We start from the raw sequence: 27,360 nt of genomic DNA on the forward strand, positions 1-27,360 counted from the left end.
TATAAAGGGTCCCTCTCAGCCTCCATGAAAAGCAACAGCTTTCCCTTTTACAGATGAGGAAACTGAGCTCCACTGAGGCTGAATAGCAACCATGCTTCCAAAGTCTCGCAGCCAGCCAAACAAAGAATTCAACGCCGACCGGAAATTCTGAGAAAAGGACCTCTACCAGACACTCTCTCTCCAGCCTCCGGCTTCTACATACCACAAGCACATAACTCAACAGCCCTGTAGGAGGATGCAAGGTCACCACAACCCCAACAGCCCCACCCTGGATCCTTTGGCGCATGCGCAATCGTAGACCGGGGTAAAGGAGAGCTGTTGGGAAACAAGAAATGTAGTTGGAAAAAAAACATCCGCTGGGGGCGGGGCGGCAGCTGCAGGCGAACCAGAGCAGCCCCGGGATGGCTAGTAGCAGCCGCCCAACCGGCGGTGGGAACTGGAAACCGTAGGGGACTGCGGGGCTAGGAAGAGTCTCAGTCAAACGGAGCTTTTCTTGAGGGACCTTAATGTGGCGACCCGTAGGGGGAATAGGGAAGAAACCACTCCCGACGTGTTCCCTTAAGCGGGAGTCCAAGGGAAACTCCAGAGTTTGAGTCTGACCTCAATGAGAAGGAACCTGGATGGGGGTCCCCAGTGTGGGGCCGCGCCTAGAGTCACCTCATTATGGGGTGGGGTGTGTAGAGCCCCGATTACTTCGGAGTGGGTTTCTCCCCCACCTTACTTGAGAGGAGATAGATTACCTCATAAGGCGTTACGGGGCGCAGTGAATAGATACAGCCTCAGACACCAGCATTGGGTCCTTGGACTTGTCACTTAAATGCCTCAATTCCTCAACTCTAAAAATGAGTGGGAGAAGGAAATGGCAAAGCACTTTCAGTATCTTGCCAAGAAAACCCCAAACGAGGTCACAAAAAATCCGATGAGACTGAAACGACCCAACAAGCACAGATTTCTCACGTTTCGAAGAGAAGTGGGGATTTTACACACACACTTCCCTTTCTCCTCCCAGCTGGGTCATAGTTAATCTAACCCTTAGAAAAGAGTTTTTCCAGTCCTGTTTTCCCAGAAGGCTTGCCATGTCCCTGGAGATTCAGTTGAATTCAATAAATATTTATTAAGCTCCACTGAAGTGTGCAGTAACTGATAAACGGAAAGGGAAAAAAAGATGAGATGAGACAACAGATCCTTCTCCCAAGTCAATCAGCAAGCATCTATCAAGTATAAATTTATGTACTAGACACTATGTTGAGGGCTCTGGGGTTACAAATATAACAAATTAAGTGATCCCACCTCCACAAGGAGTTTACAATCTAAAGGACAGGGAATATTTGTCTTGAAGTTCTCTGAGATCAAAACTATGGAGAGGGTGTGAAAATGCCAAAGGCTGTAGGAACTTTTGACTGGAAGACCTGTTCAATGGGTTGATCCAAAGCAATCCCAAAAGACTCTGGACAGAAAATGCTATCTGCAACCAGAGAAAGAACTAAGGAGACTGAATGTAAATCAACACATGCTATGTTCACTTTTTTTTCTATTGTTTTTATTGCTCCCATAATTTTTCCCTTTTGCTCTTGATTTTTCTCTCCCAACATAATTTATAAAATAATGTGTATTAAAAATAAACCAAAACTTTTTTGAAAAAAATTTTAAAAGTAAAATTGTTTTTTACTACCATATCTCAAATAATAATTTTCACTGAACTGTGTATATTTCCTTTCTCTTTCTCTCACTCCTCCATCTGTGTATCCCTGCTGCAGTCAAGGAAGGAAGGAAGGGGAAGAAAGGAAAGATACTCTCTATTATTTACTATCCTCCTAGTCCTGGACAGCTCAGGAGTGGTAATCTTAGTGTAGTTGAATTTGCTTCCAAATTACTTTACACACACACACACACACACACACACACACACACATACACACATCCCATTTATCACAACTTTGGCACTGTATATTGGTCACATCTAAAAACCCATTTAAAGTTATCAAATATGAAGCCATTATATTCAATAAAACAGTTAACATTCATTTAACACTTGCTTTATGCTAAGCACTTTTGCAATCATATGATCTTCATAACAACAACCATTATTTCTTTACAAATCAGAAAACTGGGCAAAGAAAATAATTTGACATAAATCACATAGCTAATACAGTTCTGCAACTGAAACAGAGAATAATGGGCTTACAAATTTCAGAGAATGGCTTTCTCACCTCACACTGCCATGCTTGGTGCTGCCAGGGGAACCCGGATTCTTCCCAGGAAATTGCTGGACAGAACCTGCTGAAGGCTGAGGTAGGTGGTGCCAGGATATCCCTTTGATGATAGTTTCAGATATAAGGGCTCAGGGAGTGCTGACCATGGGGCCTGACCCCCATTCCACCACCCCCCAAGCTGGGGTAGAGAGCTGCTTGGGCAAGGTGTGTGGAATTCTCACAGCTGTGGGAATTCCTACAAATGGGGCAGAATTTGAGTTTCCCTACCGTTCTTCAACATTGTCTTTTCCTAAGATCTTGAAATGAGAGGGGTTAAGAGAGGGACATCATTTTATATTGATCTTGTTTGCAGTCCCTACCACTTAGGACTCTGGGGAGTAGGGCATGTTGAGTGATCAGCATTGTGAAGAGAGTCCCTTAATAAACCTTCTGGGTTGCTAGTTCAGCCTTTATGTAAAGTGAACCATATTTTCCTTTCCCAATGTCCCAAACGGATAAGATAGGAGTCAAGGAAGAATTAGCAAAAAGTTGCTATTTAGCTAGGTTTTTTTCCCCCATTCTCTTCTTTTAGAATGGGAAAAATTCCTGGAGTTTTTCTTGTAATCTTAAACTTACTAGTTGCCAAAATCATTGCTGTTAAAACCTTGAGAATCTGTTAAGATGTTACTTTAGTGGTTCTATCATTTTAATTGGCTAACTTTATTTTTATAGTCTCAGTTTGGCCAGAACTGACATCTACAGGGGGGGAAAAAGTCAGGCTTTTCTCTTTTTAAAGTGGGAAGTGGTTCCACTTTAAATTAGTCCCATTTTGCAGATAAGAAAACTGAGACAGATGCATGTCAAGTGAATGCCCAGGCTCCTGTAGCTCATGTCTGAGGTCACATTTGAACTCAAGTCTTGATACCAGGTACAGCACTCTATCCATTGAGTCAAGGCTACAGAATGTCAGCCTTTATGAGAAGTTCCTACTTGCAGTAGAAAGAGAAGGAAGATAGTGAGGGGTCCACTGTTAAGAAGTTTGTCTTAATGTAAACTGTTTGCATTTTTGTTTTTCTTCCTGGGTTATTTCTACTTTCTGAATCCAATTCTCCCTGTGCAACAAGAGAACTGTTTGGTTCTGCACACATATATTGTATCTAAGATATACTGTAACCTCTTTAACATGTATAGGACTGCTTGCTATCTGGGGGAGAGGGTGGAGGGAGAGGGGAAAAATCGGAACAAAAGTGAGTGCAAGGGACAATGTTGTAAAAAATTACCCTGGCATGGGTTCTGTCCATAAAAAAGTTATTATAATTAAAAAAAAAAGAAGTTTGTCTTAGAAATAACACTATCTCTAGGCGGAAAGCACCCAGATTGATGACATAATTTAATATTCTAGATCTTCTCTAAAAAAAAAACACTAAAAGTAAATTCTATATTTTCTCTCTTCCCTCAAAGAAAATCCTTGTCAAATGTCCTGAGAGCTCCTAAGTTCTGTAGGATCTGCTTGGATGATGGGGATCAGTTTTAGGTTCTCAGAGGGTGAACTCTACAACAAACCCTGTTCCTGGGTGATTGGCACAATCCTAGGAATATTTCTTTAGTCTTAGTGTCACCAACCAAGAGAATGAGGGGTAAATCAAAAGACAGACATAGAGATGGGAGTTAACTTCAGGATAATTGGACCCCAAGAGAGGAGTGTAGTCTACAAAAGAATAAAAATATTGTTAGAAAAAGGTCTGTAGGGATAATGTCACAGTGAGGGGGAATGAGGTGAGAATTTCATTTTGGAATGAGCATTAAGGATGGCATTTCAGAAGGGCCACTCACCAGAGAAGACAACTTTTTGGGAAGAAACCAGGCCAAGGAAGAAAAAGAAGGGTCAGTACAGATACGGAGACCTTAAAAGTCTTCTTCAGAGAGAAGTCAGAGACTGTAGGTGTGAAATCCGGGTTAGCTCCCTGGAGGCCTCAGAATCAGCCGGAGTCAGGATAAGCAAAAGTCCTTGGTCTTTAGGGGGAAAAGTGAAGGGGATCTACAAAACTGCAACAAACTCTCCACTAACCTCTCTTCTCCTCATCCTCCTCCAAAGTGATTCTGGCTTGTCTTACACCACCGTTTAATCCCTCTTACAATTATCTCTATACACCAAAAGATTGAGCCAGCATGGAGAAGGATCATTTTCCAAGCATATGCTAATAGAGCATTGTCCAATAGGTAATTAGCCTTAAGTACTCAGTTGTCTGATTCCAGTGCACCTATTCAGAGTTTCAGCCATTTACATCTAGGGACTCAATGTTACAGAGGCCAGGCTCAGTGCTCCCCTTAGTGAGATCTCCATCCAACAGCTCCCAAATTCTAATGTATCTTAGATATACATACGTATACCCATGTCTGCATACACATGTGCATATATAGAATCAAAAACTAAATTATCTCATCCAAACCCAGGAATCCTGCATCCTTTTGTTACCCTCTATCTATTAGCCTGCATATAAAAACTTCAAACTACTGAGACAGATTCCCAGTTCTTGCTTCCACTCTTCTGATTCTCTTTCCTGGTAGTGCTGATCCCAAAACAATTTAACATATTATTGAGCACAACCACCAATCAAGGTAAGAGACCATATTTACTCTTCATCCCCTATCAGCCTCACCCTTTTCACTTGTACTGTAATCCATCTCTGTTTTCAGGAGTTAGTCATTAAAAATGAAGAGCTCTGACTCTAGTTCCTGAGTATAAAGATCCAGTTTTCATTTTTCTTAGGATGGCAATCTAACTTCTCAAAAGTTATTATCAATATCCAAGGTATGGTCCCTCTAGACCTTCTCTCTAAGAAAATATTTATCACAGTTAGGGTGAGAATGTTTTCTAACTGCTGATCTTGCTAAATCATTGTTATTCACACCCAAGGTAACCATCCCCCTAACCATCTCAACTCCTGCCCCTGTTTCCATATAGAAACATATCTGTTCAATATAGTATGATCTCTTACCTAGCAGTAGAACATTCAACAAGTCTAAGGTACAGTGACACCTTGTGGACTTGTCTTTTTTATGACTTTAGGTAACCAGGAAATCATTTCAATGGCTCATACCTTAGGTCCCCTTCCACTATCACCACTACTCCTTCATACCCACAAATCAAGTATTAGTCATGGCTTTATGTGTATTATCATCTGCCTTGGCCCGCGAGGCAGAGTGTGGACCCTGGAAGAAAAGAGATAAGGGCAAGAGAGAGGGGACGCGCAAAATGGAGGCAAGTCAAATCCATCTGATCAAGCCTCATTTTAATGGGTGCAATAGTACAGATATATATAGCAGTAGAAAAGAAGGCAGGGTTGTTCAAACACAGTACAGGGTGGGGGTCCTAGACAAAGGGTTGGTATCCCGCCCAAGGATGAGCTGCTCAGATGTTTCTGGTGGCAGGAAGCTCTATGAGGTGATTAGGGGATGCCTAGATATCTGCCTATTCAAAGTTAGGATGTGATTAGGAGATTCCTATTCAGGAAGTCTTTGGTATGATGCGATTAGGAGATTCAACCTATTCAAGGTTGGCCCTATGTGGCTGTAGATTAGTGCCGGCTCCCCACAATCATCTCTAGGTTATTGCTCAAATTTGCACTCATACTCATAGATGGAGTCCTTAGAGAAGGGCTAGTACCTCAAGTTCTAAGGAGAACATTATGGGTATGCACTTCTAACATGGTAGCTCATATGCATTAAGTCCCTCTGGAGGGCAATGTTATGGCCAGAACTCTGTACTTAAAAGAAGGATTCTTCCAAGGTGTTAAGTCAGTGGAACTGATAGGACAATGGTTATCTAGTTTAGCATGGTGATTAATAGTTCTCTAAGTTCAGTATGGTTGATTTAATCTTACAACAAATAATGGTTTCCTAGTGATATAATGATTGATTTATACTCAGTGTAGAGCATATAAACTCAGCCCCATTCACTCACTTCATCTCATACCACCTTGGTAGCTGGCCTCCTGCACTTCCCCTACTGAGACCAAGGCTGGGTGAAAGGTTCTCCAGAAAGCTGCACAGACCCAGGCAAAGAGATAATAAAGAATTTGGACTTTATCCCTGGCTATTCTTGTGGTGATTACTAAACTGAAATGAAGGCTGCTCCATGATTTCCAGAAAATCAATCAGAACACTACATTTTGGCGCCAAACAAGGGGCACCATATGTTGGACTACATGGGAACCACCTGACAGTGACTTCTGGAGATCCAATCCAGAATGGATCTCCTCTTGTGAGAGGATGATACAAGGAGACTGAGAGGCAGTTGCTGTTCTCTGACCCCTCTGACGGAGAGGCCATTGTGTTGTGTGAACTCTTTCCTCTTCCCTCTGTTTCCAATTTATCTCATTCCCAGTCCACAACACCTGTGTCAGCAAAGACTGCCCTGAGGCTCCTTCAGATGCTTTGATCCACAGCTGTGAAGGGTCTTGGAGGATTGACTCTATCCAGAGTAACATATTTGCTGGCCTGGCATACCTGGTTAGAATTTGGGTAAATCTTGCTTCTACACTGGCAACAATCTTGATTTTATCCTTTCCCTGTCCCTTTACAATTCAACTTTGGAGGTTTTGTCCTTTCCTAGTGTTACTAGGTTAAAGGGGCTAACCTTACTTACTACTTCTGGACCCTGGGTTGAGGGCTCATTAGGATGCGCTGGTGCCCTCCCCTTGTCATACATCCCATTCCCTTAGATGCTTTTAATTAAGCCATGTTGCTTTCCCTTTAGAATCTTCCTTTAAATGTGATGAATAGAGAACCAATAGCTTATGGTATTACTATTTGGTTCATTTGATTCTTCTGTGAAGCCCTTGTAATTTCAGCAATGGATTTGTCTTTTATAATAATATAATCTTTATCAGTGAAGTCATCGACCTGTACTAATATAAACAACAGCAGTAAAGTCTTTTAAATTTTTTTTAATTCAATTCAACCTTTTGGGGGCAGCTAGGGGGCGCAGTGGATAGAGCACCAACCCTGAAGTCAAGAGGACCTGAGTTCAAATTTGTCCTCAGACACTTAACACTTTCTGGCTGTGTGACCCTAAGCAAGTCACTTAACCCCAATCGCCTAAGCAAAAAAAAAAAAAAAAAAAAAAAAAATCAGCCTTAAAAAGTTAACTGAGTTGGGGAAGAAGAGATGAATTTCATGGAGTGGTGGGAAATCATATCTTTATATGTATATAGATCTTAGAATTCTATGTATTTTATTTGTTCAATTAAAATAGCATCATCAGACTAGGACCCAAAGATGGTTAAGTCCCCCTTCTCTACACTTTTCCTCCCATCCCTATCTCCGCCAGCTCAAGAATAAGAAAATTCCAGCACCCGCGGGATCTCGGGTCAGGCTGTGGTCACAGAACTGGGCACGAACTTGGGCAGTCCCCGGGTTTAAAGGAAAGCCTGAGTTTCTTTTTCCTAGAATAGGAACCTTCCCCAACCAGACCGGTCGGTAACCAGTGACGTTTCGGCGTCTCGGAGTCTCATTGGCTGAGGCCCATGCGGGAGACAAACTCGAAATCAGACAAATGTTCCGTTAAATCAGAAACGCCTCCTTTCTCCGCTTCTGGTCCTCAGCTCCACCTCCTTTCTCCGGCTGCTTAAAAAGGGCCAAGGAACAATAACTGTCCGAGAGGTACAGCGGGGAAGCCTGAAGCCAACATCTGGGGAGTCGGGTTCCAGGAGCCCTGGGTCTGCCTCCCTTTCTGCCCCCCTCCCTGTGCGACTAGGGAATCGGTTCATCTAAGTTTTATCTGTCAGGAACGCATTTTGATGCATTGTAATTATGTTGCCACTATAGCCGTATATGTATATATTAATACATTGTAATTATAATAGAGTATTCGATTATATTAGCATCATCATTTTTCAACTATTCCCCAATTGATGGGCATCTCTTCCATTTCAAGTTCTTGCTATTACTATTACTATTACTTACTATTTAAAGAGAGGTTTTGTACAGAAAAGATCTTTTCCTCTTTCTTTGAACTCTTTAGAGAATAAGTCAAGGAGGGGTGTAGCTGGTTCAAAGGGTATGCATAATAGTCTATTAATTTTTTTTCTAAATCATATTTCCAAATAATGTTCTAGAGTGTCTGTATAGCATCCAGATACATCAGCAGTGCATTCCTGTGCCTACTTTGCAACCCCTGCAATATTTTTCATTTTTCTTTTCTGTCATCTTTGCCAGTTTTATATGTGGGCAGTGGAACAATGGAGTTGCTTTAATTTTAATTTTTCTAATGAGTAATAATTAGGAGTGTTTTTCATAAGACTTGATAAAATTATTCATTCATATCCTCTGATCATTTCCTCCAGTTACCACCTTCTTTTTTTTATTTTTAGCTGCAAAAATTTTTTAACTACATGTAATAAAATTTGCCTACTTAACCTTTTATTCTTTATTTAATCAGAAACCCATCCCCTTTCTATGGAAAAGTAATTTCTTCCTTGCTCAGTTCATTCTTTATGTTTATTCCGTGGACTCATTTGGATCTTGTTTTATTATATAGACTGAGGTGTTGGTCTATACCTAGTTTCTGCTAGACTGCTTCCCAGTGTTTGCTGAAAACTTAATTCTCATTCCAGTATGCAGTAAGCTGAGTCCTTAGGTTTATCAAACACCCTACTATACTGTTAATTGTTTCTATATAATAATAATCTGTACCTCTGATATAACTAGTACAAAATCACTTTTCTAATACAATTATTTTTTGTTACTTTTATTTTTTCAGTACTATTTTCTTTTTCCAAATATATACAAAGATAGTTTTCAACATAATTTTTTTTGTAAAACTTTGTGTTCCAAATTTTTCTTTCTCCTTCCATAACCTCCCTCCACCCCAAGACAATAATCAATCTGATCTAGGTTAATTATGGGCAATTCTTTTAAAGATATTTCCAATTTATCATATTGTACAAGAAAAATCAGCTCAAAAGGGAAAAAAAACACAAGAAAAAATGCAAAATACACACACACACACACAAACTCAAGTGTTGGAATCCTTATAAAGTGTTAACTCATTAGAGTTGAGAGAGACAATGATTATTTAATTTAGCATGGTTAAGTATGATTGATCTGATCCTATGAGATGTTATGGGCCACAACTTGAAACAAGGTACTAAGTGGAACTGATAGAAACAATGCTTGTGTTCACACCTTTAGAGAACTCATATAAGCAAGAAGCTCTCAGGGTTAGACACAGAGCACTCAGGGAGGAAGCCCACAAGCCCACTCTCAGGGTGGAGTCAGATTCATTTCTTCTTCCACCTTTGTGCTGGCTGGAGGCTGAAGAAAACAGAGGCAAAAGACAAGTTGCAAGACCTCTTGGAACCAAGCAGAGAGATAGGCCTCTAAAAAAGCTAACCGGGCTCATGCAAAGAGATAAGAAATAAACATTTGGATTTTATCAGCTGGCTGTATTTGGAGTGATTATTACTTGGAACTGAAACTAAGGCTGCCTCCAGAAAACCTCCCCAAGAAACCTGCTCAGAGAGAACCATTATATTTTAAAGAAGAGGACACCACACCCAAGCAAGCAAATAACAAAAAAGGTGAAAATTCTATGCTTTGATCCAAATTCAGTTTCCATAGTTTTCTCTCTGGATGCAGATGGTATTTTCCATTCCAAATCTATTGGAATTGGTTTGAATCATTGCTTTAATGAAAAGAACCAAATCTTACAGTTGATTATCACAAAATCTTATTGTTAATGTGTACAATCTTCTCCTAGTTCTTCTCACTTCACTCAAGCATCAGTTCATGTGTTTTTCCAAACTATCCTGAAATCATCCTCCTCCTTATTTCTTATAGAGCAATAACATTTCATTTTATTCATATACTAGAACTTATTCTGTCATTCCCCAACTAATGGGTATCCTCCCAATTTCCAGTTATTTCCCACTACAAAAAGAGCTGCTACAGACATTTTTGCACATATGGGTCCTTTTCCCTCTTTTATGATTTCCTGCTGGATCAAACAGTTTAGGCAGGTAGACTCCCCAAAATTTTTTATTGTCTACAATTATTTTAAATGAGATTATAAATTCATTTTTGATTATTACAGATTTGTAGTATAGTTTGAGATCTGCTGCTACTAGGTTCACTTCCAAGAAGTTCTTGCATTTTTATTTCTCTAATTGTATTTTGTCTATAGGGCTAAGATTCAATTCCATGTCAGGAAATTGCACTGCTAAGTTCAAGGGCAACAACAATTTTTGATCTGGATAAGCCCACATGGAAATAACTAAAAGCTTGCAGGAACTTATCCTGAAGTGGCCCTGAGGACCTAGAATAAAAACAGCTAAGTTCAAGCAAGACCAGCTCTGACCTCTCCAAAAGTGTATAGAGCCCAACAAAAAAGACATCAAATTAGTTCTCTCTTCCTCACCATTATGTTCATCCTTAAAAAATTAATTTATTGACTGATATTCACAAGTATACAGGATTCAGAACAGTAGCAGGAAAGCAACAAAGTGTCTTGAAAGGGATAGCTCAGGGATAGCTCCTTTCCAAGATCCCATTATCTCCCTAGATGCAGTGGCTCCTACACAGGAAAAACTAGTGATACTCAGAGCAAGGATTGCCTTGAATCTGATAACTTGACACAAACCCAAATTCAAACTCCATATAACACACACACACACACACACACACACACACACACACACACACACACACACACACTTTTTCCAGGGAATCAGGTTTCAAGATGTCGCTGTACCAGGCGATGATAGAGACCTCTCTGAGCCATGAGCCCAGTGTGGGTCCCCTGCTCCACCACCTGCCCTTGATCCAGCACCAGGATGTGGTCAGCAGCCTGCACCGTCTGCAGCCGATGTGCAATCACCAGCACTGTCCGACCTCCCTGCAGCATCTTCTCCTGAAGCTGAGGGTGAGAAAAGTGGTCCTTAGAGAAACAAACTCACAAACCTGCAGCCTGCCTCAGCACTGCTTACTGCACCTAAGATAATAAAGGAAATGTAGCCTCTCAGTGGGTAGGGCAGGAGTGATTGGAAAGAAAAAAGGGAAGGAGTCATGGAGAGCCATCACTACCACCAGTATCCAGTATCTGTTCTGTCAAGCTGGATGTGAAGAACTGAGAAGACAAATACCCACAATTCCCCACCCTTTTCTTTATTCTCAGGATCCATACTCGTCCCAAATCCAGCAGACTCTTGGCCCAGGCAGGCTCTCTCCCATCATCCCAGCCCCACACTGTCCCTATCATTTCTGCCCATTTCTTACAGCCCTGTAGCTCAGGCTCTGCCCTCATGTGCCTTCTCCCCAGCTCCTCGCCCTTACCTCCTGCTCACACTCCATGTCCAGGGCACTAGTGGCCTCATCCAAGATGAGGACACGGGGATTCCGCACCAGGGCCCGAGCAATGGCCAGACATTGCTTCTGTCCTGCAGACACCTGGCTTCCCTTTTCCCCCACAGCTGTAAAGGCAGAGAATATAGCTTTCCTCAGAGACAGTACAAGGGAAAGACTCTTTTGTCCCCATTCTTTCCTCTGCCATTTCCCCTCAGATCAGACTAAGAGAGTCCTGGGGATGTGTGCACAATGTTGCCATCCAGGGAGAGGTGACATCACATTTCACACAAACCACATGGTCTCCTGAGCAAAGAGCCTGGGGAGCATACCCCAACTACTTTCATAGAAATGAGGGAAGAAGAAAACATGGGGAATACCAGCTTTAGAGTTAGTATACTCAGTGATACCTGATTACCTCATCACAGATTGATCGCATTCCCTTTTATCTACAAATCATGTATCTTCATCACGATCATGTAGATTGGTGAAGGTACCTGTATCCAGTCCATGTTCCATATTGGCGATGAATCCATCAGCACAGGCTGCCCTGGCAGCGGCCCTCACCTCATCATCCTCACAGCTATCCAGGCCATAGGCAATGTTGTCCCTCACAGACCCTGAGAACAGCACAGGCTCCTGACCAACCACAGACACCTGTGTGGGAAGGGAACACCAGGTGAGCCCAACTCAGGGCAGGGATCAAAGGAATCCTCCCTACTCCACAGGTCTTCAGGAGAAGAAATTTCTTTTCCTCTTGCCCTGCCCTGCCCATTTCTACTTCTCCCAGTGTTTCTTTCTTCAACTTCATTTCCCTTTTCTCCTCATCCCTGGTCACCTGTGAGTGCAAATACTGGTGCTGGTATCGGAACAAGGGTTCCCCATCCAACAGCACCTGGCCCTCTGTGGGCTGATAAAGATTCTGTAGCAATGCAGCCACTGAACTCTTCCCAGCTCCATTGGGCCCTACCAGGGCTGTCACCGTCCCAGGGTGCAAAGTGAATGTCACTCTCTGAAGAGGAAGAGAAAAGGAGACAATAATCAATGAGAAAAAAGGTGAAAAAGACTTCCTTCCTCATCATGAGGTAATCATCATCTTGTGACTCAGGAAAATTAAGTTTAAAAGCCAGGTTCAGCCCCACCACTCCTGTCACATAGAAATTTGCGCTGAGGGCTACAAAAGTGGATGTCTGGGTTTCCTCCCAATTTCACACACCTGGAGGACAGGCTTGGTTGGGTGGGTAGGATAGGCAAAGGAAACATCTTTGAATTCCACGAGGCCCTGAAGAGGAGGGGCCAGGGTCCCAGGAGGAGCTAAGCGTGGCTCACGATCCAGGTATCTGAAAACTTTCTCCGCTGCGCCCACATTGCTCATCATGTCCCCACAGATGTACACCAGATTCTAGAAAAATATGAAGGAGGATGTTCAATAGACTTGAGCCAATGAAACCTTAGAGATATTGACATAGACATATTAGAGGTACAGAGACAACTGGGCTTCGCTACAAACATAGAATTCAATATATGGAAAACCAGTCTTTCAAAACTTGGCATCCTACACCCAGTGAAGTCTGAACCTGAAATAAAGATGGCAGGAGAACCCTTTACCTTACCTGCACAGATCTCCCCACATCCCCCTGATAGAGCAGGAAGGAGAGGAGGCCCCCCCTGGTGAGCTCCCCTGCCAGAATCTGCCTTAGCCCACATTGCAGCATCAACACCTGCATCCCCAGCTGAAGTCCCTAAGGGAGGAAAGGAAAGTGGGATGAGAAGGGGCTGGTCACTCACCAGAGGACCCTTCTCCCACTCTAATCCTTCTCTTACTCCAAGCAGAGAGCAGCAGTGGGAGAGAGTGGTGATTAGTGTCAGGAAGTGAAGTGGGTCAGAGATCAGAGACTGGCCGCATCATTACCAAGGGATGTACTTACTGTCCCTGAGCCCCCTTGGCCATGTTCCACTGAGCTGTTAGGTCTGGCTCACCCGCACTAAGAGCAGATACGCTGCCCGCTCCCAGTCTCGGCGCCACTCCAGCTGGCGCTTGTGCTCCAAGGCTTCCTCATAGCGCTGAACCTCATCTCCCTCTGCTCCAAAACTCCTCACAGTTTTCAGGTTTCCCACTGCCTCCCGCACGACCTGTCCAGCCTCTGCCTTCGCATCCTGGATCTGCTGCAGCACATCCTGGGGAGGAGGAATCAGCAAAGACAAGTGAGGCAAAGGCATAGGAGGGCCCCTCCACACACCTCAAGATTCAAGCTCCCATATTGGAACCATCCTTACCGCCTCAAACCCAGCTCTCTCCTTCGCCAGCCTTTCTCCCAAGGGCTGCTGCAGCCCAAACCACCAGCACCTGCCCCTTCCATAATCCTGTCCACATATACCTGATGTCGGGCATTGTAGACCTTCTCAGCAACCATTGAGAAGGGCAGCTCAAGCAGGGAGAGAAGAGTCAGTCGAGGCGAGAGACTGAACATGAAGCCATACAGTCCTATGACCTTTACCAGGCTCCGAAGGAACACGTTGGCATTTAAGGGGAGCCAGCGGCTCATCAAATTGGTGTCCGAAGACAGGCGAGAGTTTAACTCCCCTGGAGAGAAAGAGTAAGACTGTGCTCCAGAACAGGACAGACCCAGAAATCACAGCTAGAGCAGCACACCCTCAGGGTCCTTCAAACTCAAAGAATCGTCTCCTCTCCTCCACTTCAGGGAGAGATTAGTTCACCACAGTCCCCCTGACAGAATCCAGTTCAAGGAATATTCAGCTATGGGATGGGGGTAAGGCATGAAAGGGACCCTGAGGGGTAAAGATGCCCCAGAAGGTCCAAAGATCCAGGCTCTGGACCCACCTGTCTTGGTCTCCTGGAAGAAGCTGAGGTCCTGGCGTAGCAGGGAGGAAAAGAGGAGGCGCCGAATACGCAGGTTGATTCTGGAGAAGATGAGGGTGAAGAGGCCTCCTCGGCAGCCAGCAGAGAATGAGCTGAGGGGATAAAGAAAGACAAAAGCAGGGAGAGAAATACATATGGGAAAAGTCACCATGTGCACTTCTGGGAAGAATGGGTGAGAAAGAGAGGGGAAAGTCCATGGAAGGATACAGGTGAGGGAGAGACATAAAGAGGACACAGGAGAGGGAAATAGAGGGAAAATGCTGCCAGAAGAAAGAGATAGCAGAATAGATGGATGGAGCAAGAGGGGAGACATGACAGGAGAAAACCCAAATGGAAGAGCAAGTGCAGGAGAAATTCAGTTCCACAGACGCACTGAGGACCTGTGCTGTGTTTAGCTTTCCACTATAGGCTGTTGGGGCTAAAGGAGAAGTAAAAGGCTTGGCATGATGAGCTAGAGAATAAGGACTCTGCCTCCTCCACCCATCCAACTTATCTAATTATCTTGCCTACATTCTCAATCTGCCTGTTTTCCTGGTGCTTTCTGAGATCTAGAGTTGGTTGATTCCTAGGATGTTCCTAAGGATTCCTCCCTATCCACACAGGGAAATCAAGCTCCTCTTCCTGTTCAGAAAGATGCAGAATATTTGAGTATTTATATAGCACTTAATACATATCAGGAACTGTTTTAAGTGTTTTTTAAAACAGGTATCATATCATTTCGTCCTCAAAACAATCGTGGGAAGAAAATACTATTATTACCGCCATTTGCAGTTGAGGAAACTGAAGCAATCAGAGCTTAAGCACCTTGCCCAAGGTCGTAGATCTGGTAAAATATGAAGCTGCATTTGAACTCAGGTCTTTTTGACTCCATGCTCACTCTACCTACCACCTAGGTGTGTCTCAGTCTTTCCTGAGATGCTTAAAACAACAACAAAAAAATTACCCATGCATATAACTTGTAAATAAAAAGCTATTAAAAATTAAAAAAAATAAAATAAAATAAGAACAAACAACAACAACAACAAAAATCTAATTTTAAAAAGAACAGAATAGGATGGAGTTTCCATTAACTAACCTCAGTTCAAATCCCACCACAAAATTAGCCTGGTTGATAGAGCTAAGAAGACATGCAATTCTAAGTACTATCCTTTCACTTTAGTCGTATTTGAGAAATTGAAATCCTACCCAGAGATCACTTGTACAGAGTTTAGGCTTTTCCCCTCCTATAAGCAGTCAAATGACAGCATTAGATTATTCTCTGAGTAATAGCTCAGCCTTTTCACATCAACACCTACACACTATCATAAAAAATTCCCCAGAATTGATACCCAAGCCCAATAAGGACTTTCTTCTCTCTTCTGAAAGGATCATGTTACCACCAGAGAGAAGTTTTGCCTAGCTTCAAGGACTAATAAGTCCTTATTTGTGAACTTGCAAAAACTTAAGATACAATACAAACCATATACAAAGTAGTTCAAGGATTCATGGAATAGATAAGATGTAATGAAGGGACTTAAGAGGCTGGTCAAAGTAGTCAGAAAAAAAATTTTGTCTTGAGGTGGCTGGCTTTTGGACAGGCTGATAAGTTGGGAAAGCATCTAAAGCAGCAAGAACACCATAGCATGAACAATTAAACTAAGAGCCTTAAGAAAAGCATTATCTCTCAACCGCCACACCAGCTTCCAACCCAGCTCCTAGAGCCAAGGAAAAGAGAAATCATGGAAATAGGGATCCTTTTCCTCATCACAGCTGGCAAAATTGGCTCAATGACTGAGCAGACAAGTGCAGAAGTCGTGTAATTGGTATCAGACCCATGACCACCAATCCTGCTTCCAGGTCAACCCTCCTGACCATCTTTTGGGGAGGGATTAGCTGAAGAAAGGGGGACAGAAACAACTGTCATCAGAGTGAAGTTATCCGTGCTGAGGCAGCAGGGGAGAGAGAGAGAGGGAGGGAGAGAGGAAGGAAGGGAGGCAGAAGAGGAAAGAAGGGAAAGAGGGAAGGAGAGAGAGAGAGAAGGAGGGAGGGAGAGAGAAATAGTAGTATGTATATTCGAGGCAACTCAAAACACCACCCCATTGCTACCGTTTCCATTCACAAAAGCTTTGCTATGCTTACAGGGCAGTGCCCTCAGGGGTTATCCTGGGTACGCTTCTAGAGATACAGCCTGACAACTGCCCCTGTGCTATATCTAATGAAGACTCAAGAACAAACATCCTTGCATCCAAAGTCCTTGGCATTCTCAGATGGTTCAATAGCAGAAACTAATGATTTTCAGTGTGGAAAAAAGTTAGTGACGAGACCCCAGTCCTCCAGCAAAGAAGCTTGAGACTGTGTTCCTTGTGCCTTAGAAGCAGAGCTCAAACTTTTAAAAATGAACTGAAAAACAAAACAAAACCCAACCCTGACCATAAAAAACTATTATGGCAACAGGGAAGATAAGAACACCAACTCAGAAATGAATGATTGCCTATATTTGAATTCTCACAAGGGAATATGAGGTCTCAGGCTCAAAAAGTTCTCTTGGAAGACTACAAAATGGATTTTTAAATCAAGAAAAAGAGGTAGAAGAAAAATTGGGGGGGAAATTAGTTAAATGAAAGAATTAAGAAAAAAAGGCAACAACTTGGAGAAAAAATAGAATTAGCCAAATGAAAAAGGAGATACAAAAGTCCAACAAAGAAAACAACTCCGTAAAAATTATAATTGGTCAAATGGAAAAGGAATTGGGGAAAATACCTCCTTAAAATTTAGATTTGGGCAAGTAGTAGCAAATGACTCTCAGACAACAAGAATTAATCAGATTCAAAACAATGAAAAAATAGAAAAAAATATAAAATGCCACGATGGAAAAAACTGACCTAGCAAATAGATCAAAGAGAGACAGTGTCAAAATCATGATTCTTCCTAATAGGCATAATTGAAAGGAGAACCTGGACATCATCTTTCAAGAAATTATCAAGGAAAATTTCCCTGATATCCTGGAATCAGAGGGCAAAACAGGCTTTGAAAGAATCAGCCAGTCACCTTCGGGTGACTCCAAAATAAAAACTCAATGGAGTATTATAGATAAATTACAAAACTACAAAGTTTTAGGGAAAATCAGTGTAAGTGGCCAAAAAGAAATGATTCAATAACAGGAATCCACAAACAGGATTTACTGACTTAGCAGGTACAACATTAAAGGTCACAGAACGTGATGCATCCGAAGGCAAAGGAATAAGGACTATAACCAAGAATCCGCTATCTGGTGAAATTAAGCATAATATTTAAAGGGAAAAAAATGAACATTGAATGAGATAGAAGAATTTCAAGCTCTTAAAGGAGAAGACCAGAATTGAACAAGAAATATGATCTCCAGTATCAAGACCCAAGAGAAACTGAACAAAAGAAAAGGGGGAAAGAAAATATTAAGGATTCAATGAATCTTGAACTATTTATATCCCTACATGGGAAGATGACACTTGTGATTCTCAAAAATTATACCACTAATAGTAAAGCTAAAAGAAATATACATAGACAAAGGGTACAAGTAAAAGGTGAATTTGAAGAAATGATATAAAAATAATTAAGGGATATAAAAAAGAAGGTCACTGAGTGCAGAATAAAGAGAGTGGTAAAATGTAAAAATGATTTCACATGAAGAGCAAAAGATCTATTAAAATGAGGGGATGATGGGACAGTGGGTGATGGGTATCACTTGAACCTTACTCTCATCAGTATTGGCTCAAAGAGGCAATAATATACACAATAAGTTGAATATATAATTTATCTTACCAGACAAGAAATTAGAAAGGGAAGAAACTAAGTAAAGGCTGGGGTTGGGAGGACATTGAGGGAACCTAAGGACATATTAGGAGAAAGAAAACACTATCAAGGAGTGAGAGAAAATACAGGAGAAAAAATGGAATGGAGGAAAATTGAATAACAACAGAGTAAAAGAAAATGAAAAATGCTAGAAGGGATGTGGAAAAATTGGAAACTATTGCAGTCAGTAGAGTTATGAACTAGTCTAGACATTTTGGAGAATAATTTGGAACTATAAACAAAAAGGTGTAAAACTGTAGTTATAACCTTTGATCCAGCAATAGCACTACTAGAGCTGTATCCCAAAGAGATCAAAGAAAAGGAAAAAGACCCTACTTATACAAAAATATTTAGAGAAGCTCTTTTTGGAAATCAAGGGGAAGCCCATCAATTGGGGAAATGATTGAACAAATTGGGACAAATGATTGTCATGATATGATTGTGGCATTGGTGCTATGAGAAATGATGAGCAAGATGGTTTTTCTGAAACCATCAAGTCTGAGAAGACTTGAATATACTATATATATACACACATACATATAAACAGAATATACTAAATATATTATATACTGTACTCAACAACAACAATCATCTGACAAATCATCAGGACAAATCATCTGTGAAAGACTTAGCTACTCTGATCAAGACAATAATCCAAGAAAATTCCGAAGACTCAGAATGAAAGATGCTGTCCACCCCCAGAGAGAAAACAGATGAACTCTATACAGATTGAATCATTCTTTAAAAAAAAAAAACTTTCTTAGGCCTGGGGAAACTTGCACAAAGTGATGCTGAGTGAAACGAGAAAGGCCAGAAGTCATTATATACTTCAACAACAATATTATATGATGATCAATTCTGATGGACCTGGCCATCCTCAGCAATGAGATGAACCAAATCAATTCCAATGGAGCAGTAATGAACTGAACCAGCTACAGACAGCAAAAGAACTCTGGGAGATGACTAAGAACCATTACACTGAATTCCCAATCCCTATATTTTTGCCTGCCTGCATTTTGGATTTCCTTCACAGGCTAATTGTACAATATTTCAGAGTCCGATTCTTTTTGTACAGCAAAATAACAGTTTGGTCATGTATACTTATTGTGTATCTAATTTATACTTTAATATATTTAACATCTACTGGTCATCCTGCCATCTAGGGGAGGGGGTGGGGGAAGGAGGGGAAAAATTGGAACAAAAGGTTTGGCAATTGTTAATGCTGTAAAGTTACCCATACATATAACTTGTAAATAAAAAGCTATTTTAAAAAAAGTTTCTTTAGTTTTGTTTTCATTTTGTTTGTGTTTTTCTTTGCAACACAGGTAATATGGAAATATGTTATCATGACTACACATATGTAATTGAAACAAAAGGAATTCTGAGATACATACGAAAATTTTTTAATAAATTGATACAAGATGAAATAAAGAGAACCAAGAAAATAATATATACAATGACTACCACAATGTATGTGACAAGGAAATGAAACTCTGTATATCTATAAAAGCCAGAAAGGTTCCTGAGACCAATTATGTGCCATACTTCTCCTCTTGAGGCAGAGAAGGCAGGAGACTACTAGGACAAAGAACTTTTCACACAGTCTCTGTTGCTAAATAAATACTTCTGAATAAAAAAAAATGCTAAAAGAATACCTTCACATGTTGCTGAACCTTTTGTCAAATGTAGGACCTATTTTCCCCATTAGTCATAGTTTTTGGACAATAAATTAGTTCATCTGCATCAACAGAAAAATAATTTCCCAAAAATGGAAAATGTATTTCCTCATTAGAATGAGAGTTCCCTGAGGAAGGGGTAGAGGTGGGGTCCTTGCAGCTAAAGAAGTAGCATTCCTAGATCCAAGTCTTTGGGGAGAGATGTTTTCTCTACACTTCAGAAGGGCAGATTCTGCATCTAGGAGCAACTGACCAACAGGTATCCCAAAGGATTTGGGTTATAAGAAATCCCCTCAGAATCATAGGATTTTGGAATTGTTCTCATCTGTTCCAAACCTTTTTTATTTTATTGATTAGGAAACTAAGACCTAGAAATATGAAATAATTGCCTCAAGGTCTCACAGACAGTGACTGGCAGGTTCCCAAAGGTTATATGATTTTCCAACCTCCTCCCACTCCCAGTCACTAACCTTCCAAGGGAGAAGAGGCACATGAAGAAGATGGCAGTGGCAAAGGCATCAGGGTCAAAGTCCTGGCCCAGGATGTCAATCACACGTCCCGTGTAGTGGGGGATGAACATCTCACCTGGAGTGGGGCATGATCAGCATGAGAAAGGAGCAACACAAGGACCCTTTTCCATGTTCCCTTAGACTTCTGCTTCCCCCATCCCAAATGCACACACTCCCACCTTGTCCATTTACCTATGACTGCAGCAGCCAAGAAAAAGAAAGCAGCAACAAGGAAGGGGAAGTCAGGCCAGGACAGTCTCAGCAGCCTCCACATCATGGCTTTGTTCTCTGGGCCTTGCTCCTTCTCCTGTGCTGAGTGAGGGGCTTCAGAAGGACTCAGCACTTTCCACACAGCCCAGCCCAGAGCCCCTCCTCCATAAGCTATCAGCCTCCAGGCCCAGGGTGCTGAGGCTAGGAGCACAGGGGGAGCACTCAAGACTCCTGGAACCAGAGCCCTCAGAGATAGGAACAAGGGGGTGCTCAGACACAAGGCAGGCAGTAGTTTGCCCACCTTCCCAAGTCCCCCAAGTAAACTTAGCAACTCCCATAGGACCCCCATCCTAAAAGCTCCTTCCAGCCAGAGACTAAGGAGCCCTGGAGGGAATAGGACTCCCAGAAGTCTCTGCAACACCCAAAGCAGGATCAGGTCAGTCAGGAGGAGAAGAGCCCAGGACCCAAGAGTAGAGAGCTGCATGTTGGTGTCTGTAAAAGAATCAGAAAGATTATCATTACCACCACCATTATTATTAAGATAATATATTAAGGATATAATATAAGGATACACTTCCAATCAGGACCACCCAAGATCTCTTCCCTCCTTTCCAGAGGAGCCCCAACTCAACCCCAAACTCATCAGTAGGTTCCCAGTCATGGGCTCATAGGAATTAGGGCTGTCCTGGATAAGTACCATTTAGTCCAACCCCACCATTTCTACCGTTTCTGCGGTAACCGAGGCTCAGAGAAATGAAGCGTCTTGCCCACGATCACACGGAGAGTCCAGGGCAGGCCAGGGGGTTCAGGTGGGAGTTTCCCACCGCTAGAGCTCTTTCCACTTTCCCGGGGCTTAGGGATTGGTGCTGCTTCTTGGAAGGGAAGGGCAGAGAAATCCCCGAACATATGGTGACGATGAAGGGGAGGAGGGCACCTTTAAAACCTCCAAATATGGTCTCCCTCCCCATCTTCCCAGTTAACTTCACCGGGTTTCCTTTGAGAGGACTTGCCTGCTTGCAGCACGGATTCCGGGTTGCTGCTGAAGCGGAGCTCCCCGCAAAGTCTGGTTACTGAGCAGCGTTAGGCTCCAGGGATTGCTCTGAGTCCCCAGTCTCCTTTATCCGTTTCCTTTCTGCCTCAGTCCCCACCAGAGCTGAGGTTTCACTTTCGCTTCCTAGTACTGAGTGCTCAAGCCGGAGATTCCCGGATCTGCGTGATCCAGAAGGGGGTGCCCAAAATCCTTAAGACAGATCAGCCGAAATTGTAACTTTATGACTGTGTTGTTTACCTCTCTGTATTCCACCACGGAAAGACTGTAAGATTTTAATTAAATGCTGCAAAATTGTAAGCATAATCACACACACATATATGCATATATATACAAGTGTGTGTGTATATATATATATATATATCATTAGTTCTGTGGAACATTAAAGGTTACATGTCATATATTATAGTTAATAATTAATTATATGTGTGTGTGTGTGTGTGTGTGTGTGTGTGCGCGCGCACGCGGGTGCGTGATTATAATCATTAAGCTTAGCCCCCAGGAAGACATTAGGTCTGTGGAACATTAACGTAGTGATTAAATTTGCTGGGCTTTTTATTTCCTCTGTATTACAAAGGATGACTCTCCGAGAAAGGGGAAGAAGGGGGATACAATGGGAACGGTATCTGATTTTTTTTTTTAAGAACCAATAATTTTAATTAATAAAAAGTGAATGGATGAGGAATGTCTAAAGGAGACCAAAAGTTGGGTTACAGTCAAGTCCATAGAAACTGGCACTAAATGTGAATATAGTAACTAGACTGAAATGTGAGTATAATATATAATTTTGAGCTCTTGAAAGGAGGTAGAAATAGTGAATGAGGACAATTACCCTTAGCAGGAAGGTACAGACAATATGGATGGAGATAGTGATGAATTGGACCCACAGAGAGAACAGAAGTAATTCTGAATTTTGGGATCATGCTTAAGACCAGCCACTGCTGAAACAATGCTTTAGGGAATGGAAAATGAGTTGGGGAAGAGGAAGGAGGAACCTTCCACCTAGCAGCCCTCCTGAGATGCTTCTACTTTCCCTTCTTTGACCAATCACCCCCTGTTAGAATCCTTACAAGGTATTAAGTCATTAGAGTTGATAGAAACAATGTTTAAGTTTACATCTTTAAGAGTTTACACATTAGAGGTCACACATTAGAGCTCACACCTTTAAGAGAGTTTACACATTAGAGCTCAAATATTGGAGTTCACAAGTAAGGGAGATTCACAAAGTTACCTATGTAACTTTGTGAATTCACACCTCCCATAATCCCACTCTCAGAGGAGGAGTCAACCTTTGAGTTTATACCTCTAAAAGAGCATAAAAGGAGCTGAGTTAATGAAATGAGTTCAGTTCGGGAGATTGACAAACTAGAGACTGCAGTTGGGCAGAACAAAGGATTCAGAGGAGTAGAACCAAGATTCAGAGAGAGCTGGAGGCTGAAGCTGGCAGACAAGCTGCAAGAGCTCTTGGAACCAAGGAGGGAGATAGGCTTCTAAGAAAACTATTTTGGAAGAGACAATAAAAGACTAGATTTTAACTCCTGGCTATATTTGAGGTGATTATTACTTGGAATGGAAACTAAGGCTGCCTCCAGAAACTTCCCCAAGAAACCTGCACCCAGAGAACCATCATATTTTAGAGAAAACAAGAACATAACAATCCTCCAATTCTGGACAGCTGGTTTCAGATGTGTTCAGTTTCCCAAACCAAGTGGAGGGAAGTTTCTACCTTGGGAAGGAAGGGTATAATACTCTTTTCATTCAGGAAGAAGAAATTGTGGAAAGGGAGGCAATTACCAAAAAATTGGATCCTATTCAATGCAACTCTGACATAAAGTACTCCAATTTTTAATATCAAAATGAATTTCCAGTCATCCAAATTGATTGTTTTATGTTTTTCTGGTTCAACATGTATATTAACTTTTAAAATACATATTTCTTTATGAATCATATTGGAAGAGAAAAATAGAACAAAAGAGAATAACCGTGAGAGAGAAATAAAAAAACAGAAAAAGAAATGAACCTAATATGGGTTGAATTTATAGTTAATCTCCATAGTTCTTTCTGTGGATGCAGGGTGCACTTTCTATTCTAAGTTATTGGGATGGCCTGGAATCATTGATGCACTGAGAAACCCAAGTCTTTCATAGTTGTTTTAATTTGCGTTTCTCTAATCAATAGTGATTTAGAACTTTATTTTCATATGATTTAATTTTATCACCTGAAAATTGTTCATATCTTTTTACCATTTGAAAATGGGAGAATAACTTGTATTCTTATAAACAGTATAACACTAGACCACTTACTGGTTTCAGAAATCTTTCCCTCTCGTCCTGTAGTACTAGATCCATATACCTCTCAGATCAACTAAAATGACAGGAAAAGATAATGATAAATGTTAGAGGGGATGTGGGAAAACTGGGACATTAATGCATTATTGGATAAATGATTAGAAATGGCCCAGAAGGTACATGTAGCCAGAGAAACTGAGAAAAAGAAAAAAAGGGAAAGGAATACTAAATCATGTTACAGTCTCTCAAACTATAGGAAGAGCAGACTTAAAGTCATAATTTGCCTCGGCCCGCGAGGCAGAGTGTGTGGACCCTGGAAGAAAAGAGATAAGGGCAAGAGAGAGGGGACGCGCAAAATGGAGCCTAATTTCTGTTACTTTATTTATATTTTGACTTCTAGGGACTACGCTTCCAATATCTTGAACACTCATTTGTGCTAGGTCCCTCATACTTTCTCTACCAGCTGGAATGTACTGATTCCAATTGGAATCCTGAAGGGAGAATTTTTGTTCTCCACTGGGGCCTCCCTGTGCAACTAGATGGGCATCATCCCAGGCCCACATTACAGCTTTCCTAATCTGCTCCTGTGAAGAGGATCCCTAAAACTGACATTATTTGCTGGCCAAATGTAGATGTTAGAACCAAGGAATTGGTCAGACTGTTCTGCTAACCCAGATGGATCTTCTAAAAGGATATGCATTTCTTTTTTCGTTTTTTTTGTTTTTTGGTTTTTTTTGAGTTTTTCATCTCCATGCTACTTAGGGGAGAATTCACAAACCCAATCACTCCCTTGGTGAGTGGGACCTCACTAAATGAGAACAAATTAGTCTTTGTTGGGAGCAGAAAGTTCTCTTGATCTCTAGATATTTGCTTAAGTTTCCTCCAAAGAGGGCCGTGAGAAGAGGAAATAGATGGTGGTTTTAAATAAATCAAGCTTCCATCCTTGCACCTCTTATGAGGAAGGGAGAATCAGAGCCTCAAGCATAGGAGTAGTGGCTAGCCAAAGGGCATGAGGAGGAGGCATTGCCAGGAGGGGGTCCTAAGGATGGGGGTTTCTCTGGCTTCTTTTCCTCTTCCTTTAATACAAATTGTCCCAAAGTCTGAAAACACAAGGCTGCCAACTCACTCTCCTCAATATTAAACAGCTCTTTTGAATTCACATATAGAGTTAATTGTTGCCTCACTGAGTGAAGAGAGGGAGACACTACCACTTTTGCCAGAAGACATTTCCTCTGAAATCTATAGTGGTTGCCTGCCCAAGGAATCCATTAGGAAGAGCACTCTTATGAATAGGAAATATCCTGGATGAGCTCTCAAAGTGGTGTGACCCTTACCCAAATTAAAATCAGAGACTTTCAAAGTAGAAAAGCAAAAAGGACTTACTGCAATTTCCAGAGAAAGGGCAGCTCTTGATGACAGTAGTGTTGGTATAGGACTACAAAGCACAAGCTGCAAAACATAGGATTTATACCTATTTAGACCCTAATACAGAAGCTCCTTCTGATCTTTTCTCCCATTGGCAGGAAGTCCAGGCTTACATTCTAAAATGTGAAAATCTACTCAGAGACAAAGAATTCTAGCCAATGACACACTCTTTACCATATTAGGAACAGAATGTTATTTGTAATGAAAAGGGTGGGGGAAATTGGAGGGAAATGTATGTTTATCTGAGATAAGCGAACATCTGTGGCTTTTGGCTATAGTGCAATTTGTTATTGCAAAGTTTCAAATTATAATTAAGATATAAGTGTAGGCCATATTCTTATGAGAGGTTTTCACTCAGTGCATCCCATTTACCTATGCTGTCTAGTGTTTTTTAATAGGGATGGGTATGGTATTTTGTCAGAAGCTTTTTCTGCATCTATTGACATTACCATATGATTTCTGTGGCTTTGTTATTGATATGGTCAATTATGGCAATAGTTTTCCTGATACTGAACCAGCCCTGCATTCCTGGTATAAATCCCACTTGGTCATAGTATATTATCCTGCTGATAAATTGTTGTAATCTCTTTGCAAGTATTTTATTTTAAAATTTCGCATCAATATTCATTAGGGATATTGATCTGTAGTTTTTTTTTTTGTTTTTTTTTTTTTGCTGTTTTGGCTTCTCCTGGTTTAGATATCAGTACCCTATTTGTGTCATAGAAGGAATTTGGCAGGCCTTGTTCTTTACCTATTTTTTCCAAATAGTTTACATAGTATTTAGAATTAGTTGCTCTTTAAACATCTGGTAGAATTCACTTGTGAATCTATCTGGTCCTGGAGATTTTTTTTAGGGAGCTCATTGATGAATTGTTCAATTTATTTTTCTAAAAATGGGATTATTTAAATGATTTATTTCCTCTTCTGTTAATCTGGGCAATATATATTTTTGTAAATATTCATTCATTTTGATCAGATTATCAGACTTGCTAGCATACAGTTGGGCAAAATAACTCCTGATTATTGCTTTAATTTCTTTTTCATTGGTGGTAAGTTTACCCTTTTGATGTTTGATGCTTTCCTTTTTCTAATCAAATTAACCAAAGATTTATCTATTTTATTGGGTTTTTTCATAAAACCAACTCTTAGTTTTCTTAGTTTCAATTTGATTAGTCTCTTCTTTGAGTTTCAGAATTTCTAATCTGGTATTTAATTGAGTGTTTTTAATTTGTTCTTTTTCTCAGTTTTTTAGTTTCATGTCTAATTAATTCATCTTCTCTTTCACTATTTTTTTCATGTAACTATTTACAGATATAAAATTTCTCCTAAGAACTGCTTTGGCTGTATCCCACGAGTATGGTATGTTGTCTCATTATTATCATTTTCTTGGATGAAATTATTGATTGTTTCTGTGATTTATTGTTTGACCTACTCATTATTTAGATGTAGATTATTTAATTTCCAATTGGTTTCTATTCTGTTTTTTCCTGGCCCTTTATTGAAAATAATTTTTATTGCATCATGGTGTGAAAAGGAATCATTTGCTATTTTTCCTTTCTGCATTTGATTGTGAGGTTTTTATGACCTAATATAAGGTCTTTTTTGCCCAGGTGCCATGTACTGCTGTAGAAAAAGATGTATTCCATTCTGTCCCTATTCAGTTTTCTCCAGAGATCTATCATTCTGAAGTTTTCTGGGATTCTATTTGTTATGACCGCGTATTTTAAAATCAGCCTGAGTCAGGAATTCAGGTTAAGGGAAAATCTTCAATCTTTATTCTCAGTAGAGGTGAAGAAGGATTGGAGGTAAAAGAGAGATTAGCAACATCAGCAGCTGCGTCAAGAAGCCAGACAGACCAGAAGCCACGAGAACAGAAGCCACCAGAGCAGCACCCAGCCAGCAGTCTCTCTCCACCTCTCTTCCTGCCCCTCTGCCTCCACCCACCAAAATGGTCATTTCCTGTAGACACATCAGGACTTGCA

General features: G+C 41.1%; 1 protein-coding gene across 5 annotated transcripts; it reads right to left on the reverse strand.

Moving 5' to 3' along the window:
• Positions 1 to 9,999: 9,999 nt before the first annotated feature.
• Positions 10,000 to 25,506, reverse strand: TAP2 (transporter 2, ATP binding cassette subfamily B member). Of its 5 annotated transcripts, XM_012550248.3 has the most exons (15): positions 25,337 to 25,505; positions 23,969 to 24,029; positions 21,628 to 21,857; positions 21,342 to 21,489; positions 20,600 to 21,109; positions 20,369 to 20,483; positions 14,377 to 14,507; positions 13,913 to 14,118; positions 13,515 to 13,712; positions 13,148 to 13,276; positions 12,751 to 12,936; positions 12,373 to 12,546; positions 12,032 to 12,191; positions 11,526 to 11,662; positions 10,000 to 11,109 (listed from the first exon to the last, which is right to left on the reverse strand). In XM_012550248.3, the coding sequence occupies exons 5-15, from the start codon at positions 21,099 to 21,101 to the stop codon at positions 10,921 to 10,923; spliced, it is 2,127 nt and encodes a 708-aa protein (XP_012405702.1). In that variant the 5' UTR covers positions 21,102 to 21,109; positions 21,342 to 21,489; positions 21,628 to 21,857; positions 23,969 to 24,029; positions 25,337 to 25,505; the 3' UTR covers positions 10,000 to 10,920. The 5 variants fall into 5 exon arrangements, with proteins under 5 accessions (XP_012405702.1, XP_023359842.1, XP_012405704.1 ...); XM_023504074.2 differs by lacking the exon at positions 13,148 to 13,276 and having other exon boundaries at positions 25,337 to 25,506; XM_012550250.3 differs by lacking the exon at positions 21,342 to 21,489.
• Between the last annotated feature and the right edge of the window lie 1,854 nt (positions 25,507 to 27,360).

The sequence above is a fragment of the Sarcophilus harrisii genome, chromosome 4, assembly GCF_902635505.1.
Source record: "Sarcophilus harrisii chromosome 4, mSarHar1.11, whole genome shotgun sequence".
Classification (NCBI taxonomy): Eukaryota; Metazoa; Chordata; class Mammalia; order Dasyuromorphia; family Dasyuridae; genus Sarcophilus; species Sarcophilus harrisii.